The 18,785-nt window shown below is 41.0% G+C and overlaps 2 protein-coding genes across 9 annotated transcripts in view; one reads left to right on the top strand and one right to left on the bottom strand.

Moving 5' to 3' along the window:
• acsbg2 (acyl-CoA synthetase bubblegum family member 2) overlaps positions 1–4,159 on the bottom strand; it is a 37,893-nt gene extending 33,734 nt beyond the window's left edge. The window contains exon 1 of one of the 4 annotated variants that reach the window (XM_029254725.1): positions 3,836–4,159. The gene's annotated coding sequence lies outside the window, so the exon portion shown is untranslated. Of the gene's footprint in view, positions 1–55; positions 133–2,907; positions 3,038–3,835 lie in introns of those variants that run through there. The other 3 variants (XM_029254726.1, XM_029254724.1, XM_029254723.1) reach the window with 3 other exon arrangements.
• The window catches only part of rfx2 (regulatory factor X, 2 (influences HLA class II expression)), a 37,062-nt gene continuing 18,498 nt past the window's right edge, over positions 222–18,785 (top strand). The window contains exons 1-4 of one of the 5 annotated variants that reach the window (XM_018728159.2): positions 223–322; positions 3,068–3,241; positions 15,806–15,886; positions 18,010–18,122. In XM_018728159.2, the coding sequence (XP_018583675.1) occupies positions 18,018–18,122 (105 nt within the window). In that variant the 5' untranslated portion in view covers positions 223–322; positions 3,068–3,241; positions 15,806–15,886; positions 18,010–18,017. Of the gene's footprint in view, positions 323–3,067; positions 3,242–15,805; positions 15,887–18,009; positions 18,123–18,785 lie in introns of those variants that run through there. The other 4 variants (XM_018728158.2, XM_018728163.2, XM_018728162.2 and 1 more) reach the window with 4 other exon arrangements.

Genomic DNA, 18,785 nt, shown 5'->3' with positions numbered 1-18,785 from the left:
CGTTCATTTGAATTTGATCTCTGTGGTAACACACCAGAACTGTATTTAAACTTACCTTCAAGCACATCCAAATTAGTTCAAAATCAATAAAAGAATGTCAGTCAAACCAGTGTTCTGCCTGACTGCTGACGAATTCACATGCAAATTTAATTTTCTCGCCACCTTCATTTAGCGCCACTTTCGTCTCCATGGTAACCTGACGCCGTTTCTTACGAAAGCTCTTATAATCGCCAACACTGAAGGACGCCAGACGCGAGCTGTAAACGCCACGAGAGCGAAAAGTTCAGTCCAGGCGTCCCTACATTTTGTGTGCCCCGTTTAGGTGAGTTTTGCTGACACCTATCGTCTCAGGCTGTAAACACACCTTAGTAGTTCTGTCCCTGACGAGTCGCGAGAACCGCTTAGCAGACGTTCGGCCCGAGCAAGTTCTTATCGGTGTGCCTGGAAAAACCGCGCTGGAGAGGTTGGGGATCACAGATAGCCAAAGTTTATTCGTTTTCATCAGGCTGAAAGGGGGAATTGCTAGAAAACACCTCGTCAAACAGCATAGTCTGCAAGGGACCGGTTTCAGATCACTCTCGATATCACACGGGATTGCTGTGCTCGCGATTATGACGTGCAAAAATGAGTATAGAATTATAATACATGCGTTTTGAGTGAACCGTTTGTACAACAAAGACAAAAGACGCAGGAGCAGTTGTGCAGCCGTAAAATTTAGTGCACCATATATAAAATCCAATTTATAAAATCGAATTTGTGAGCATTAACATACCAGACGTACCGAATGAATTGCTAACATCTCATATTTTTTTCCTTTTCTATACGCTTATACTTCAGCTACCAAGTACAAGATTGTAGAAATTCATTTGCAAAAAGGTTGAAACCACCAACTGTTCAAAAGTTTTTCATTATTATTTTGCACAGACCTTACATTTATTATTCATTTAGCAGACGGTTTTCTGCAAAACGTACATCATATAATACAATTTACACTGAATAAAATGCAAACTGGATATTATACGGTTCAAATTACACTGGATGTAACGGGATATTTTGTTAATACTGTAATAAAATATGGAGGTTTCATGGTTTTAAACTGCTGTTTATTCGTTTTTGTTTCTCATATCTTTACATAAGATTTTGAATGGATTTCCCACATGGTATTCCCTCCTTAGTCCTCGCAAGCGACGCATCTTTTGCGTGACTGTTGTCCACGTGGGCAAGAATTATGCAATTTTGAAAAGCCTCAAGGAACGCTACTTTGACTGTGGAGAAATATCGCCATCCAGTGGGTTGGTTAAAACCGGAGCCAGAGTTGTTCCTTTTCTCAATAACTTTTAGGCCGACATTTTTTCTTAGTTGTGATGGTGTTCTGTAAAGGCTTTTCATTACTGAAATATTCCCTGCTCAAGTATTTTCTGTTAACACTAATTTCCATTCTATGGATAACGTGGAAAGCATGTTTACAAATATCACACTTCAGTTTTCGATATGAAATAGTAAATGGAAAAAATACTAACTGCCTTTGGGCTCCTAAAAAGGGATTATTACAGATTACTAACAACTGGAAAAATGTTCTGGCTACAAAATGCATTCTGAAGAGAGCCATGCTGCATACGCCACAAGAATGTAGTACATGGTCAAAAAGTATATAATGACATTTTCACTATTTACTTGGTTTTTAAAAACTGAAGATTTGGGCTTGAAAATGGAGATACCCAGGAAAAATAGAAGTTGAAGCATTTACATGTGGGTTATACAAATGTTTCAGTTCTGTTAAAAAAAAAAAAATCTTATTACAGACAGATTTTCTGTTTTTCTTTCAAAAACTTCATGAATAATTTCACTTGTGTTCATAATTTTATAAATCATTATTGGCACATTAGTTTGTAGATTAAGGCCAGTATGGTGGTGCAGTGGGTAGCTGTTCGGGTGAAGGGTCGGATCCAGTTAAGTCATTGTGGAGTAGGATGTTCTCCCTGTGTCTAACCGAGTTTTCGCTTGGTTCTCTGGTTTCAAACTAAAGTCCAAAGACAAATTTCACATGGATCGGCAGTGCTAATTTGCCTGCAGGGTGTGAATGAGCTAGTGTGTGCGTGCATGTGCGGATACCCTGCTAGCCTCCCATAACTCTGTAATCAAAGACAAGCAGTTACTGGAAATGAATGAATGTTATTAGATTAATAAATTAATATTCAAAGTTTGCCACAAAAACTGCTTCCACATGCTCAGTATGAAAATGGGACAGTCAGGTAGCTTAGTGGTTAGAACTAGTGCCTTTGGATTGGTAGGTTTAAGGTTCCAGTTCCAGCCTAAATTGCTTCAGTAGAATTACTCAGCTATATGAATTAGTAGATATCGTAACATTGTTAAGTGTTTTGGAGAAAAGTATCAGCTAAATGAATAAATTAAAATATGAGGGCCAAATTCCCTTCATTGTGAGACTCATTTTCCTTCAGACTGTTGCCATTGAAATCATTCACCACGTGGTGACACTTGAAGCCACAGCTCCATTGGTTTGGGTCAGTCTGGAGATTTGTTTTCTTTTCTCCTCTGTTGTCTGCTGGCCAATTCATTACCTCCTCAATAAAGTACATTGTTAAGGCATTATATTTGTTGAAGTACTAAATCACTTAGTTTGCTTTTCTATTATTTGTAATTACAACTGATAATGTCTTATACAACTTGATCATTTGCTAACCCCACCGTCAGATGATACTAGACAAGAGTGCTAGATAAATCAAACTGATATAATTGTGTTTCAGCTGTAAATGTCAGAAATAATTATCCTCTAGCAACAGCCCTTCCTTACAATGCAGGAACAGTTCTTGTCTAAACCTTTCCCTTCTAGGTTTGATTCAGCATAGCGTAAACTAAAGCTGAACGAGGACAGCAAACACCGCATACCATTGCCACTTCCTGCTGCCGAAACACGGAAGTTACATGGTGACCACGCCTCAGTTCTCGTCGTCCACGGGAGTTGGAGCCTGAGAGAAAAAGAAGAGGGTGGCGCCTGACCTAAGTCTTCTCCTCCCCCATTGCTTGTGTGTTTTTATGACGTATGCAGAAGAGTATAGCAACAGTTGCTTCGAGACCCCCGCGCGCCATAGTGACTGTAGTCGTGGAGACAGTTACTTACCAACGGGAGCAGCACGCGGCAGCACTCGGCAACGGCGGCGGCGACCGGGACCGCGAGTGAGTGAGGAAAAGAGTGAAAGAGCAGAGCCAAACACACGGCAAGGTGAATATTAGTTTGCTACAAAAAACAGGTTCGCGCTCAGTACTACTACTAGTCAGAAAACGGATGTAAACTTTTTCCTTCTTTACGGTCATTTTTCTCACTCACTAATTCATCCTGAAAGTGTAATTGTAAGTGAGCGAAGTAGTAGTGACGTGATGATACAGGTGTTCGAGGAGGATTCATGTTGCTCGTCGTCGTCGGTGTGGTGTTGAAAAAGTACTAATCATGAGGCACAGATAATGGGGCACAGCCTCAGTCCCTAACGACTCGACGACGGTCAGGTCAACTGTCCGGTGCGCTGTCGATTACCTTCGCTGGATTAGTTCGTTAGTCTTTTTCTGAAATGAAAGTGACACAGTCGGAGCTGTAGCTCTAGTTTGAGTTGAGCTGATAGGTTTTTTTTCAGCACGCAACCTGCTGTTCAGTTAATCCGACTCGGTGGGAATTCCGAATTCATGGTGGGTTTGCGTTTGGACGAGCGAACACTACCCAAAGTCCTTGGCGCTCCGCACTCCACCTACCGTCTACTTGGCTTCACATAAACAATTTCAAAAAGTTTAAAATAACTTTAACCTGCAGTTGACTTGCTCACACCTTTGTTCCTCCGTGTGTAACACTTAGATGAGTGATGGTCGTGCCACACGCCACGACCTCCGTCCCTTTAACCGGCAAGAGAGCGCACTGGTCTCGCGCTGCTCTGCGAGACGACGCGCACTCACAGCTGTGCGGCATCTCCACGTGTTAAAGCGCAGACGGTGCGCCGCGTGGTGTCGTCACAGGGAGTGATCGATGCACGGATAGAATGAGACGTTTTAAAAAAAAAAATAAAAAAGACTTTATTAGGTCTGCGATCATATCGAGTGTTTAAGTATTGCTGGATCAACTGTCTTATAGCGTCATAACGTCGTCGTAGAAGTGGGGCACGAGTTCCCCTTAAGGCTTAATAATCAAGTTTGAACTTGCCTCTGAATGGTCCCCACAGAATTATTGCCCCACTCTGCTGACTGCTGTCATACACCACCACAGCGTCGTACCGTCGCCTCGTGTCCGTTAGTGCATCTCCACTGCTAAGAATGGCTACTGCTTTGTTTACTTTCACTTTGTTTTACAGTCCAGATGTCCTGTTTGAGGTACGGAGCTAATTCACAATTTTTGGTAATGTCTTTGGCTCAGCACTTCTTCCATGAAGTTATTTCTCTTTTAATTAAACCCAGGTGTCATAGATCATATTATTATGATCTTGACATATTCTGATTTCTGTTCATTTGAAATCTTGATATGATATCGCTGAAACCGTCTGCAGGGATCCGAAAAGACGTGTTCTGTAAATTGAATCGCAAGCCGTGATTTTTGAAGTTTAAACTAAAGAAGAAGAAAGAAGAAATATGAGAACATGTCCCAGTGGGATGTCGTTTCTGTCCTCCTGTTGTTACACTGATAGAGCGAGTTTATTACAAAAAATGCTGCACTTTCTGGAGGAAGTGCACTTTACTTTACAAAGTTTTACAGCAGCCTTTGGATGCAAAGGTTTAGGGTTTGAATCACACTTAAAGCTATGGAACACTTGAGCGAGCAAGGTATTTATCCTAAACTGCTAAAGTAGATACCTAGCGGTATACTAAAATGGGTAAATAATTGTCGGTCTACCATAACATTATAAAAGAAAAGCGCCCTCAGCTATTTTGATGAATTTGGGGTTGTATGGTCATCTCATGATGGATGTTTGGAGCGTCTCCATGTGTGTATTATAGAAAATATTAAATTTGATGTAACATCCATTCTAGGCTAAGAGTGAGATGCTAAGTGTAATTTAAATGAGCAATACAAGCCAGTGGTCATTTTCCACTATTTAGTTTATCTTAACACAACCTCTTTTGTGGTACAAGATTGTCGTGAGTGAATATCCTACCACACTGGTTCCAGCATGAAGATAAGTGGAAGGACTTTCATTGTGGTATTAATGCTGAACAACACGTGTCAGTTAGGGGTTGCAGGATCATGGGGTTTGTGTCTGTGCTTGGATAATAAAGCAGTACTGCAGACACCAGGGGGGTGGCCATTAAGTTGTAGAGCAGAGTAGAATCTCAGAAGTTGTGCCCTCCCTTTACAGATACAATTTTTTGCTTCCACTGGAGGATAAGTACCTTGCTCAAGGGGATTGAACCTGCAACCTTTGGATCCAAAGACAGTAACTCTAACCACTATGCCACCAGGTATCCCCAATAGGTTCTGTGGTCTTAAAAAAACTGAGGCATAATTTCCAGTGCCAAGATTGCTTCCTGTTTATGGAGAACCATGAGCTCCATGTGAATACCTGCTTGCTGGTACAGCACTTGAGGGTCTGAGGCATAAACCACAGAGAGTAAAGGGTCACAACTCTTTGGAGAAATGACCACATGGCCTGCAGTGCTGAGTTGTGTATGCTGGTGACTTTTCTGCACTTTTCAGTCAAAAGAGACTGAGAGCTGAGGAGCCCTGGCCGTTTCCCAGCATGCACCTGGCCAGCTAATTGTGTCGTAGGCACAGCTCACCTCTACATTCAGGTTCCACCTGTTTGACAGGGGCTGCACAGCGCCAAACTGTGCTCCAGTCCTGTTCCCATCAGGTCTCTCATCAGTCATTTGTATTGCTATTAATCTCTGAGCTGTTTTAAAGTAGCAGTGGGGGTTATTGGTGCAAACAGTGTGTAGGTGAAGGGATGATTTCCTACTTTGGGTATGCTGTCTGGGCTTGTTATTGCCTCCTTTTATACAAAGATATTGCATTTATTAGTCTGTGTCACACATGGTGGGTATTGGGTGTGTGCTCAACTGGATGATGTTTGTTTTATGCCCAGGTATAATGGACTTCATAGCCTGCTCCTATCTCCTTCTAAATGGCTGTTTCTCTCAAGCCCCCGTGCCTCTTTTCTCCTGATGTAATAAATGCAAACTTGAAGGAACTGCCAGGCACTTTTTGGTAGCCTTTTGTCGCAGCTGTAGGAAAACCTTTGCAGCTGTGGAATTTTGTTCCTGTTTTAATTAAGCATCGTATTTTCTGGTCACTTGTAATGAATTGCCCTGTGGCATTTTTTTTCAAACACTGATCCTTATGCTGGCTAGAAAATTATCTTAATAGAGGTAAATTATTGTTGGAGCAGGATTCCTGTTGGTGGTGTAAGCAGTCTTTTTACTGTTGTGTATCAAAGATTTACTGTCCATATCCAGTTTATTTGTATGTCCAGTTTGCATTTGTCTCCTTGCAAGTGTTCATGCTAGCAGGGGCTCCAGACTCCAGGTGCTCCAGCTGCAGCAAGCAAAATGCTGAATTTCATTCAAATAATCTGAGCATACAGTGTGGTTTTTTTTTTTTTTTTGGAGAGCAAGTTCAAGAAAAGCCTATACTGTTGTGCTTTGAAGAGGTGTAAATTATTCTTTGGCATTAAAGCAGTCACTCCTTAATCTGGACCTTTTCTTGCTGTGAATGGCGCCAGTAAATCATAACTTGGTGGATATGGCATGACATGGTTAGTTGGTATCAGCAGTCATTTCAAGGGTGATTGCTGTTCTCAGCTCTGCACTTGAAATAAGCATTTCACTGGCTGACTGCCCAATTTTATTGAATTTCCGTCTGCATTAAGCTGTCTAAGGTTTGTTCTTGGGAAGCTTGACATTTGGTTTTAACCTGAATAACCTATAGGTTTCTTTATTTTTAGTGCAAGTCACAATAACCATAACTTTATCAAAACTTTTATCTTTTCCCCCCCCCCTTTTGCTAGGCTGACCAGTTGCAGTTTAATGCAATGTTTCTAATTTGGTCCCATGCTCAAAAAAAGGGGTGGATCGTAATGAGTCTCCAAGCCCCAATCAGAGCAAGTAGCTATTTTGTTTACATGGTAACCAAGTACACAAATAAACCCAGAGTAATGAAAAGGGGAGGGGGAATCGTAATCTTCGAAATTTAGTGTTTTTTAAATCGGGTTATTTCCATGTGTTCAAACTGTGGTGGGTGTGCATACTTCTCAGCTTGCATGGGCAAGTCAGAGGCAAAAAGGTGTTTCACACATAATGGAGTGTAGGGGGGAGCTGGGTGAGGGCAGCTGGTATGAACTGGTTGAATCAAAATTGTAGTCATGTTCACTTGCAGGTAATTTAGGTCTCTTATTTTCAAAATGCATTTAAGGGAAATTGGGCAGCATCCTGGCTATGTCAGTTTAGCTGTCAAAGTAGAAGGACCCAATCATCTGTTCTAAGTCAAGCCAAAGTGGCATTATTGTCATTTCAGCATATACAGCTGGTACAGTATACAGTGAAATGAAACAACATGCTGCCAGGACCATGGTGCTACATAGAAACAACTCAGCTATGTACACAACAAACAATAAGTAGAAATATTTATATATAAATATAAACTATGGCTATACAATAAATGCTTTAAATGTACTAGTTAGGTAGTAGTACAATGCTGGTAAGGCATAAGACTTTCAGGCCATAATAATACCTGGAGCTGGCAATGGAAGAACCATCTTACGGTGAAGATACTAAATCTCTACACATATGTAGAGTAGATGCAAGGTTTTGGTGAGATTTTACAGCTGAACCCTTAATGTTTTTGAATGCACCTGTAGTTCTGTGGACCTGAATGGTCTTGTTTGGTAACTTTAGTTTGCTGTTTGTATTTATGATTGAGTGAGGTGCATTGACAGAAGCTGTCTGCTTGCTTTGTGCATGCTTTTGTAGCATAGTTAAATCTGTTCTCTCTTATTGACCTCTGCTCCTTGGCCCTTCTCACGTATGCACATATAAGTGCATTGGTTGGCAGTGATGTGATGGCTTCTGTATTGACACAAGCCTGCAGTCGTATGATGGTGGCTCCATGCACATGATAAGCCTGCTTATCAGCACCCCATACACCCTGGGTCAAATCCAAATCCATCCATCCATTCATCATTCCCTTACTCCTTGGGAATTACATTGGTTACAACTCAGCATAAACCTTTCTGTCCATATGTATTCAGTGTCAGTGAAGGTTTGGTCCAAGATGGGGCATTCAGTGGTTCCAGCATAAAGTTCTTTGTTAGTCATGGAAAACGCCTGTCCCACTTGGCTGTCGGATTCACCTGTTTCTGACATATTATCAGATGTTTTATTTTCTTGAGATGGTTTACCACAGACTGCAACATATTGGACACATGTAAAATATGTAATCTCAATCAGTTATGTGCCCCCCCCCCCCCCCCCGCTTGACTGACAGTCCTTGTCTCTTGTAGATGGTGTTTATTAACCAGTCAGCCAAGATACCATCTTAAACATTCCCCTCCCCACAGGAGTGGCGCCAACTATTTTCTGTCACCACAGAACTCCCTGTCATGGCTTGCTGATGACAGTTCAGATGTGTACTGCATATGGAGCTGTACTGTGCAGCCTGAATACACGAACTGGTTCTGGATGAGGCTGTTTGAGAGCCAAAACATGTATTTGTGTATTATAAAGATTTTATTTACTGCGTGTGGAGTGCATTGAGTTAGATTAAATCCAAGTTATAAAAGTTGCTTACCACACTGAGTGTATCCATAGAGGGCTTACAAGAAAAGAATGAATGAGCACAAAGCTGTGGGAAATGCAAGACAGTTTGTTGCAGTTTTTTTTTTTTTTTTTTTTTTTGTGGTCCAATGAACCAAAAAGGAGAAGAAACAGTAGTGGATTGTCACTACCTGGGAGGAGTACCTTACCTAGCCCTGAGCTCTGATTTGTCTATTAGTATTATTCCAGTTATTGAATGTTGTATTTATTGATGAAATATTTTTAAATTAAATAAGGTGTTGGTAAATTTTGTTAGCACTTATAGTTTTGGAATACAGAGTTAAGAGAGAGATTACTTTATGTTTGTAGTTAATGGCACCAGCAGGGTCACTATACCATTTTAGAGGCAGAATGAATAAATGAAGTTTGTGAGCTTGCACATACTTTGTGCTGAGCAACCACCCTGCTGTATGGAAAAGTATTACCGGTAAAAATGGCTGTTCTTCAGTGGCAGGCTGAAACTTGCCCTGATGTGGCATGTTGAGCTCTTGCTCCGTGGCTTCCTGTGCTGCTCTCACCACGGGCGTTCCTTACATTCCACCTGGGTTGTATCGCAGCTACAGGGCTGCTAATTAAATTTCCTGCCACAAAGAGCCAGCAGGGCACCATCATTTACACCACAATGGCTCGTTTTTCTCCTCCTGTCCTTTGGCCATTCTTGTAGGGACAGTAAAAAGAGGAGCTGCTGCCCTCCAAACTGCAGAATATATGCGCACATGTACTTCTGTCTTAGAAAATTTTATGGGTATAAAGCTGTCAAACTGTTTTGTCACTTGACTGTCCTGTGACAATCATCACCTGGATGCGGTTGCTTTTTCCACAAACCCTACACACCATTGCAATTTTTCATTGGTGAAATAGGTGCTGCATTTGTTTTTTTTGGTGCTGGTGAAAATGCTTTTTCTAAAATATATGTAGGGTTTATGACCATCATGGGATGTCTTAGTCACTCTGTCCACTGGAAGCTTCTATGTATACCTCAACAGTAGTTACTGTCATGATGAGCTGCTACCTTGAAATTCTAGTATATCAGGATAAAGCCCTCCTGTATCAGTCTTAAGAATTCAGTGACTTGGGCTGTGCTTGATGGCTTCATGGTCATTCAGCAGTCATTTACCTTTAAGGTTTTTCATGTAGCAGCTGATGGAAATACATTCAGACCAGAGCTCCATTTGGACAAATAACCTACAGGATAAGTTCCTGTGAAGGGCTGGGATTCAGTGCTCCTGGTGTAAACCCTTACTGCTTTGTGTTGTTTCTTCCGATGCAGTCACAAGTTTTATTCATTCAGCTGAAGGAAATCCCTTCTCTCAGAAATGTTGATTGTTCATGTGTGTTAGTGTGGATTATGATTATACCCTGAGTGCAGTAATGTGAGGAAACATGTTTCTACACTTACCTTAAAATGTGCACAATGGAACATGCTGCTGGTACAGCCATGTTTGACCCTATGCTCTTTATTGTCTGTTAGTGTTGTATGAAGGAAACTCTTGCAATGTGGCTTTTGCATCACTATTATAGTTCTTTACATTCTAAGTGTTCTTCACAGGGCTGGTATCAATCTCTTTTTTTAATTTATACCCTATAGCAAATGGGATTGTTGCAGCTGTTGAAGCTATCAACTGATAATACCTAAAATTGCATTTTGAGCAGCAAGTGATAGAAGCCATTGCCTTGCATTGAAAGGACTTGGGATCGAGTACCTCTCCTGTATTACCCTTGAGCAAGGTCCTACCCTTAATTGATACAGTACAAATAAATGGTTATAAATGGTTAAATCATAAGTAGCTTAACACTTTTCTCCAAAACTACTTACAATGTCAACTAATCAACATTTAATTTACATTTTTCTGCTGAATGTATGTAAGATTTGGTTAGAAATTTTTGACCCCAAAGTTGTTCTTTAATTTGATCTTGGTCACTTTCTAGCTGGCTGTATAAACAGACAAACAATTGATGCAGCTTTCTCTTTCTACTACTCCTCCCACTCTCAGCCTGATGGGAGCCCTGTATGGCCCAGAAGAGGCAAAATGGAAGGTAGTATAGTCAGCCACAGAGTCATTAGAACTGTTTGGAGTGACAGGTCATCTTGATTTGGTCGCATGTAAGAAAATATTTCTTGTACACTGATTTGTCTCAATACCTGTTGATCATTGTGGGAAATTGCTATATATTGCACCTCTGTTGTGCTTTCAGTGAGAATTTGCCAACAGCAGTCATCTTGAAAGAAAATAGTGCTAGTTGGATTATCTTGACTTCCACACCGCTACTGCTTTACACAGCAAATGTGTGAAACATACCAGCTGCTGCAGATTGCAGTCTTGTGATGTGGATTTTGATGTAATTCCCACTCCTTAGTGTCTTGAAGACAGTACAGTCAAACTTGAGGAAAGCCTACCAACCTTCTGAGATCCAGCAGGCAGGGTCAGTATATTTATTATCCTAAGCCTGTAAATTCCTCTCTCTAGGATGGCAGCTGTAACAGTAACAAGCAGGTGATAGCAGTTGTACAAGGGCTGAGAATTAGCATTTAAGAAGGCAGACACAGCTATGAAGTGCTGTCATTAAAGACTTATCTTGGTTTACCTTAGGCTGTAATGTGCATGTTGTCAATGACCTTTGCTTCTCTTGTGTGGTGCACTGTAAAACAAGTATTAAATGAATACAACCATTCTCTTATCACAACATAGCTCAAAGTAATACTGACAGGAAAACATGCTATTTCCTCTAGTATAACTTCATATTAAAAGTTAACAAAGGTCATTTGCATTATGGTTGAACAAGCACTAGGCAATAGTGGTTTCTCAAGGTTTTTGAATTAACAGGTTTTCGAACATGTCTTCCCAGCTCTTCTGCAACAGTTTCCAGAGATTTAGGGTAGTTGTGGGTTGCTTTGCTTTGCTGTTCTCTCCAGTTCATCCCATACAAGTGATGACATGGTTGCTCAGTTGTAGTCTCACTTTTTACTGGCACTGTTCAAACTCTTAGCATTTCCCCTTTGCCATTAAGCTGAGCCATTTTGATTTTGACATTCTCTTGAGAGCTGCTCTTAGCAGTTCTGTTTTATTTTGTATTAATCCTGTTAAACAAGCACTTTAACAAAAGTGGTATTTTATTATCAGTGTCCATTCTGAGATTGTTTTTAATCAACTCCAGTATTTCTCATAAAGAAGCCAGTGACAGAATCCTCATCAGGGTTTCCTCTGCCTCACTTAAAATGATTGAATTATGTACAGCCACCTGGTACCAGATGGTAATCACTCACCCTGCTGAAGATTTGATTTGGGATTTGTGAATCTTGTGCCATTTAAGAAACCCATTAATGAATGGGGAAGAATGTTTTGTGTCTGAGCAATAACTGTGATTTTATTTTGACTGCAAGCTACAGTATCCACAGTGTTAGCTGAACAGTGTGATTCTCTCATTTGAAAATTCTCTCACTTAAAATAACATTAAACATGGCATGCAAAGAAACACCTAACTAACATGAAGACCTTTTTCTGGAGGGAGAGAAATGGAGATGTTTAGATGAATGTTAAAAACCTGCCTTTGAATGACATGGATGCGGTGACCAGAACAGAGAGCCTTGAAATGTGAAGCTTTCCTGAAAGCCAAAACACCACTTGGTACACTACACAGACATAAATTTTTAGTTAAACTCAGTGGTCAAAATGCTTTCAGATCTGTTCAAAAAGTTATTTACATGCACAAAGCCTCTTGACTAAGGACTGTTATTCCAGTTTTAATTTCTTCCACTGCAAAGAAATCCTGCTCCATGCAGTGCTCAAGGTATATTTCATCAAAATGTCATCTACAACATACCTGCATATTTTTTTTTTTTTTAATTATTCCATCAAGACAGCTAGTGTAATTGTGGTTAAGGAAATGGACTTGTGAACTGTTTGGTTCCTGTTGGGACTTTCCTCGTAACACCTTTGTGCAAGATGCTTAACCTAAATTCCTTCCATAAATACCCAGCTGCATACATGGATAAAATGGTTAGCAATCCAAGTCTTTTGGAGGGGAAAAAAGCATAAAGTATAATAAAGCAGGATCTGGTAAACATTACATTCTGAACAAGAGCATGAGCTGAATTAATAAATGTCTGTATGAATGAACATATTTCTTAAGTATTAAAATGAGTCCCCCTCATGGCCTTGTAGAAAAATGCTTGTTCCTTGAACTTGTGACAATGGTTCTGTATAGTAAATTTTATCTTTCTATGGACCTCACAAGCTGGAGAGGGTTTGTTGTGGAGGCGGTAGCACCTGGGGTTCTTGGAGCTCTTGGGAGTCTCTGGGATTTACTTCAGGGGTGTACTGAAGAGCGAATTTACTTTGAGAAATAACCTTGTCTAACTAAAGAAAGGTTCAGGTGAAAATATTACTATTCTATTATGTATTATCCATGACATTGTTTTACATGAAGGTAATCAAGTTTCAATGAAATAAATTGAAAGCAATACACACACACACACAGGTTTTTAAAGGGGTCAGTGGTCTAAAAACGGATAAGAATGCCCACTCTAGTGAATTCACGGAGCACCTCAACACATGTATTTTTGTGTAAATGACGTCACCCAAAGTCAGCAAAAATGCATCATACTTAAAATTTGTGATTTGAGTGTTCAGTGTGTACAAACTGCACAGAGATATGTAACTTCATTGACAGCAAAAGAAAACAGAAGGCAACAGCAGTGTACACAACAAATGGTGACAGTAGACACTGCATAACAGTAATACATAAACAGTAATACACAGTAATAAACAGTAATACATAAAGCAAATTGGGCAATGTGCACATACGTATGTAGAAATGTGACAGCTCAGTGTCACTTAGGCAATAAGGGGTTGGTACTAGGGTGAATTTAATATTTTTTTGGTAAGACTTGAGAGAGTTACGGATTAAGTGACAAGTCTTAGAGCAGGCTTGTAGTCATCTCCGTTGGACCCTAGAGTAATGAAGTGTAGCTCTTTCCCAAGTGAGGTTACAGTGAGTGCAAAACCATGGGCTAGAGTGGTGAGTCAGTATATTTGAGGAATTACCTGCTCCTGTGTGTCATGCCAATTTAGTTGTTTTCTTGGCTCAGAGTAAGCAAGCGTGGATCTGTACAGGTCTAACATTTCTTAGTATGGATCATCTGGCTGGGCAGTTGGCTATGAGACAGCTGACATTTAACTCGCATTTCCCTCAAATGGGGCATGTGCATTTTGCCTAAAAAATCCTGACTTGTGGTGAAAGGGATTCTTTTATTTTGAAGGACTCTCCAGCGATACAAAGCTGTGTATGCAAGCATGCTTCGTTGTGGTCCCACCCTTGTTGCCCATGGTGATGAAGCAACTGTTTGTGAAAAGCAGTCCAGGACTGAGGTACCTCCCAGTCTGTCGCAGCTCATGCTGGAAAACCACAGAAGGAAAAACTGTGTTACAGTAACGCCCACATGCAGCAGATTACCCCCAGGACAGTGCATCCCGCCCTCACTCTTCACACTGAGTCTCATTTGAAAACATAGTTTAAAACTCTTTGGGGGTGGGGTTGGTGTCTGCCTGGAGTTGTTGGGGCAGGGAACTGTCTCCATAGCAGCAAAGTCACAGTTCTGTAGTTCTTAATGCATGGAGGCCAGTGTTGGTGGACTATGACTGGTTGTTGAACAGTTGGGGGTGGGTAAGCCCAAGGCATGTCTTGATGAGGAGGCCTCTTTGCTGGGTCTCCCTTTACCTGAACACATGCTCTGACATCATTGTCAAGAGTGGCTTTGATTAGATAGCATGATTTTAATTGATAAGGAGGACTTTGAGTAACCTTTGTTGAAGGTATCTCCTACACTGTCTTTATTGGCTGGGAGTTTATTTCTCTGTTCACACAAGAGGGAATGTGCCGCTATACAGATCTTCTTTCACACAGCTCCAGAAAGAGAACCCAGACCTGTCACTGTAAAATACTGACATTATCACATACCCTTATCTCATATCAGATACTCGTGGAGCCTACATCTGCCCTGAAGAGAAATGTAAATATTTATAGTTTACTAATGCCAGTGTGGGGGGCAGCAGTGAAGAAGACCTGGATGTGGGTGTTGGTCTATGAGAACAAAGTGGAGTGCCTCCTTGTAGAAGCTGTTGAACAGTCTCTGGAGTGCTAGGAATTGTACTGGTCAATGCCTGTTAGTGATGGGAACAGAGTTGCATTGTGCTGAGCCTGTTGGAGACCCAGTTTTACCAGGAGGCTATCCGGAAGCCCTGCAAATGTTTGTTAAAAAGCATGATGTTGCAAGGAATTGTGCTGTATGTTGAAGTAAGAGGGGATAGCCCATAGAAATGCTACTCAGAGGTATGATTATGTTGATTTTGAGATGGGATGAGTAATTGGGGGAAGCTTGTAAAAGTTGTCAGTAGTTTGCCCAGGGTGGTGTGGTAGACAAAATCCTGCTTGGCCTCAGATTACTGAAATTTCCTAAAAATTTTCTTGTGAAAAGGGGAACATTGTGCCTTGGTGTGGTTTTTGATTAAATAATTACTGTTTTTGTGTATTTTGCTCTGCTGTATCCATAGTTGAGGATTGAATCTGCTCTTTCTGCCTTCTCCTTAGTGTGAAATTAATAGCTTGCATATTTATTGTTGTAAGTTTCTGGCTAATTTGAGATAGAGGGATCAGTCAGGGGATGGTATTGTTTGGTTTGGGAAGTATTCAGTTGGTCGCTTAGCAACAGGCTCCTGGAAACGGGAGTGGACGGTGTTGCCCCTGGCAACAGTTGTTGCTCTGCAAACAATGTGGGCCAGTGCAAACAAGAGCCAAGACTGTGGGCTCCTGCTTTTAATTGGAACATCTGTATGTGTTTTTCTCTGATTGAATACTGTGTAAATCAGATAAGGCCAGTCACTGATGTTCAGCTGAAACTAAGAGTTTCATGCCAAATAACAGGTATATCATTAGACTCCAGGGCAAATAATAATTTGAGGTTTAAAGTCAAGTTTCTCTTTGCTTTTTTCTGTCTCCTTTACAGCTACAGGTGATGGTCAGACAGAAGTTAGTTCATCTGCAGCTAAAATTAGTCTCACCTGCAGACTCCTCATCTGTTTTTTATGTAAGTAATAAAGTGCCCCCCCCCCCCCCCCCACTTCTTGTTGTTTGCTGCTGGTACTTGAATGAAGTTAGGAGACTGGGTGACTTTGTTACGGAAGCCTCAACCGAGCGGTTTCAAAGGGCTGCCTCCAACAGGTTGAGCTTTTGAGGTGGCCCACCAGGACAGTTGAATTTTCTAACTTTTCGGTCTCTTACCAAGCCTCGTAAGGGGGATTTGTTTTCTCCACCATTTAACCTTTGCTGGAGCATTGGCCAATAGCCTAACCTTCAGTCTGGCAGTGCTGTCATGATGATGAAAGGATGATCCCCACATTTTTTTTGCCCTATCCTTTTAAACAGTGGGATAAAAAAATGCCCTGGTTCCTCATTCTCCAGAGTGAGTGTATGCTGTGCAGGGGACAGCAATCCAAAGATAACTGGAGAGATTGTCGAGCACGTATTTATAACTCTGTGAGCACCCTGTGGTCAAATTCCTTTCTTTTAAAAGATCTGGAAACTTGAACCAGCCTTAATTTTTTTTATTACACTGAAGTTTATGAAGTCCTTTTATAATGTGAGTTTTCATCATAAATTAGGCTTTTGGATATACTTGGTTCCTTATTGTTATTAGTAAAAGTAACAAGTGTTGGGGGCATTCCAGACACTGAAGAGTGGTGGGGAGATAAATGGCCAAAGGTGTGTTTTAGGACTGACCCTTGCAGACTCATGTTAATTGTGGACCTTGAGTGCCAGGTACACTGAATCTGCAATAAATGATTTCACAAACCGTCTCTAATACTACAAATCAGCAAAGCATTTTGTCATTCATTTCTTTAAAAATTGGACATCATTACAAAGTCTTCAGGAGTTTACTCTCCTTGAGTGGACATTTTCCTTAGTGTACTCACTTTTTTTTAAACAAACCATGTAATACAAAAACTACACATGTAGACCCTATGGACTGTCCCTAACCACATGAAATTTTGTTGTCTCTTGTTTTTTTTTTTTTAGACAAAATGAGGAAGGTAAGATTATGACACAACATAGCTGATGTTAACTTAAGGAAACCTGGGCTTGTGTTCATACCTTATTAAACAAGACTTTATTAAATACTCATTCATTATTAGATATTTTCTAAAGCTCTATATTTCCAGATATGGTCAGATGTAAAACCTGTTCAGATAATTCAGCTTGTGGCATACAGAGGTGTTTAATACCAGTTTCCAAGTACCAAGGTTCAAATAACTTTGTTTTGTGTAGAGTGAAAGAAGCCCCTGCACTGTGTTTGCTAACCGATTAGTGATTCACGTTCTGGATGTGCCTCTGCTGATTCTCGTTTTCAGTCTTCTTGTCGCACTGTTTTTCTGTCAGTCTCCCTCTGCCTCTTTCCTTCGTCTCTCCCTCACCCAACTCTCAAGTTACTTTGCATGAGCTTCAAAAGAAAATAGAAAGGGGGAGCAGGGGGTACTTAGGAGGGCAGGGTTGGGGGTGGTTGTCATGGATCCCTCACCATAGCAACCAACCAACGTTTACAAAGCATTCAGGAATTTCCTCATATCAGCTGGATTATTGAAGCCCCCAAGGAAACATCTCTCATTTGAAACAAATGCTGGAAATCATCAGGCCCAAGGTGGGGGTTGAGTCCCCCACTGTCGCCAGAGATATTTTCAGAATGGGGGGGGGGTGGTTTTTTTTATTCTTTCACTTGCAATGGCTTGTTCTTTCGTTTCCTTTACACTCAGCGTTACTCCTGTGTTTGGCCTTCAGTTTAACTTCAGTTTACTTCCACTTCCCTTTCTCAAGCTTTTTACCCTTTAACATTTGGGGAAGAATTTGGGGTTTTTCTAAAGTTAGCGGTCATTTGTTTGTTTCTTAAGAAAGATTTTTTGCTGACATCATTAGAAATGGTCTGTGTGGACTAAGTCCTGCTGCGGTAACTCTCCCCCATAACCCCCTTCTTCATAGTGGTGTGAATACTGTCACCTTCTGAACAAGCAGCGTGTGAAAAGCCTCTTTGTGTGTTTCGCCGGCACATGTGTGCTGCCACCTTAGGGTGCCAGCAAGGCTGTATGTTCTGTGTCAGGTGTGCTTGCACTCCCCTGCTGGGGTTCTCATTCATCCTCCCTCTGCTTCCTCTACCTCCAGGGTCCAGTATGCAGAACTCGGAGGGAGGGTCTGACACGGTGCCTGGCGTTGCGCTGCGCTCGGCCACCTCAGCCCAAGCCCCTGTTGTGCAGCCAGTCCCCGCCTCTCAGCAGGTATCTCCTCTGCACAGACATGGATGCACAAGGATGTACTTATTGTACTCATGCAAACACCTTCAGGTATAGCATTTAACTTCTTTAAAGTTACTTTCCATATGAGAAAACAGCAATTTTTAAAATAAAAGATCCTTCAAGTAGAGGACAACGAATCATTCAGAATTTTTGGTATGTCATTAATGTTACACAGTATTACATTAAAATACACAGCACATTGTTCATCATGTTGCTGGAAGTTGGACTTTACAAACATATACATAATAATATTAAGGAATCTGGGAGGTGTGACTTTGATCCATGGGGAAATTGCACATTGCTGCAGCAGCATACATGCAACATGTAGTGACAAGATGCTGGAATAAAACGGGAACAAATAAATGCACTTCACATCACAAGCACAGTCACTACATCGCAATCACTGAAGTCTTAATATTGTGGGTTAGGTTCCGTTTAAAAACATCAGGTAAAGCTGTAATGAGTCAAAATTTTACTGTAAGATGAATGTTCATAATGCGAGGTACAAGTGTAGTGCAAAAATAGACAGTGGGTGTATAAAAAATGTAAAAAGTAGTGACAGTTCAGTACCACTCAAACAATATGAGGTCTGTACCACCCTGAAAGCATTAGAACACATTTTAGAGCCTAATAGCTCTTGGCAAG

Source organism: Scleropages formosus, chromosome 9 (genome assembly GCF_900964775.1).
Source record: "Scleropages formosus chromosome 9, fSclFor1.1, whole genome shotgun sequence".
In the NCBI taxonomy this organism is placed as follows: Eukaryota; Metazoa; Chordata; class Actinopteri; order Osteoglossiformes; family Osteoglossidae; genus Scleropages; species Scleropages formosus.
Note: the sequence above shows the minus strand (reverse complement) of the source record. Positions and strands in the feature narration are given on the sequence as shown.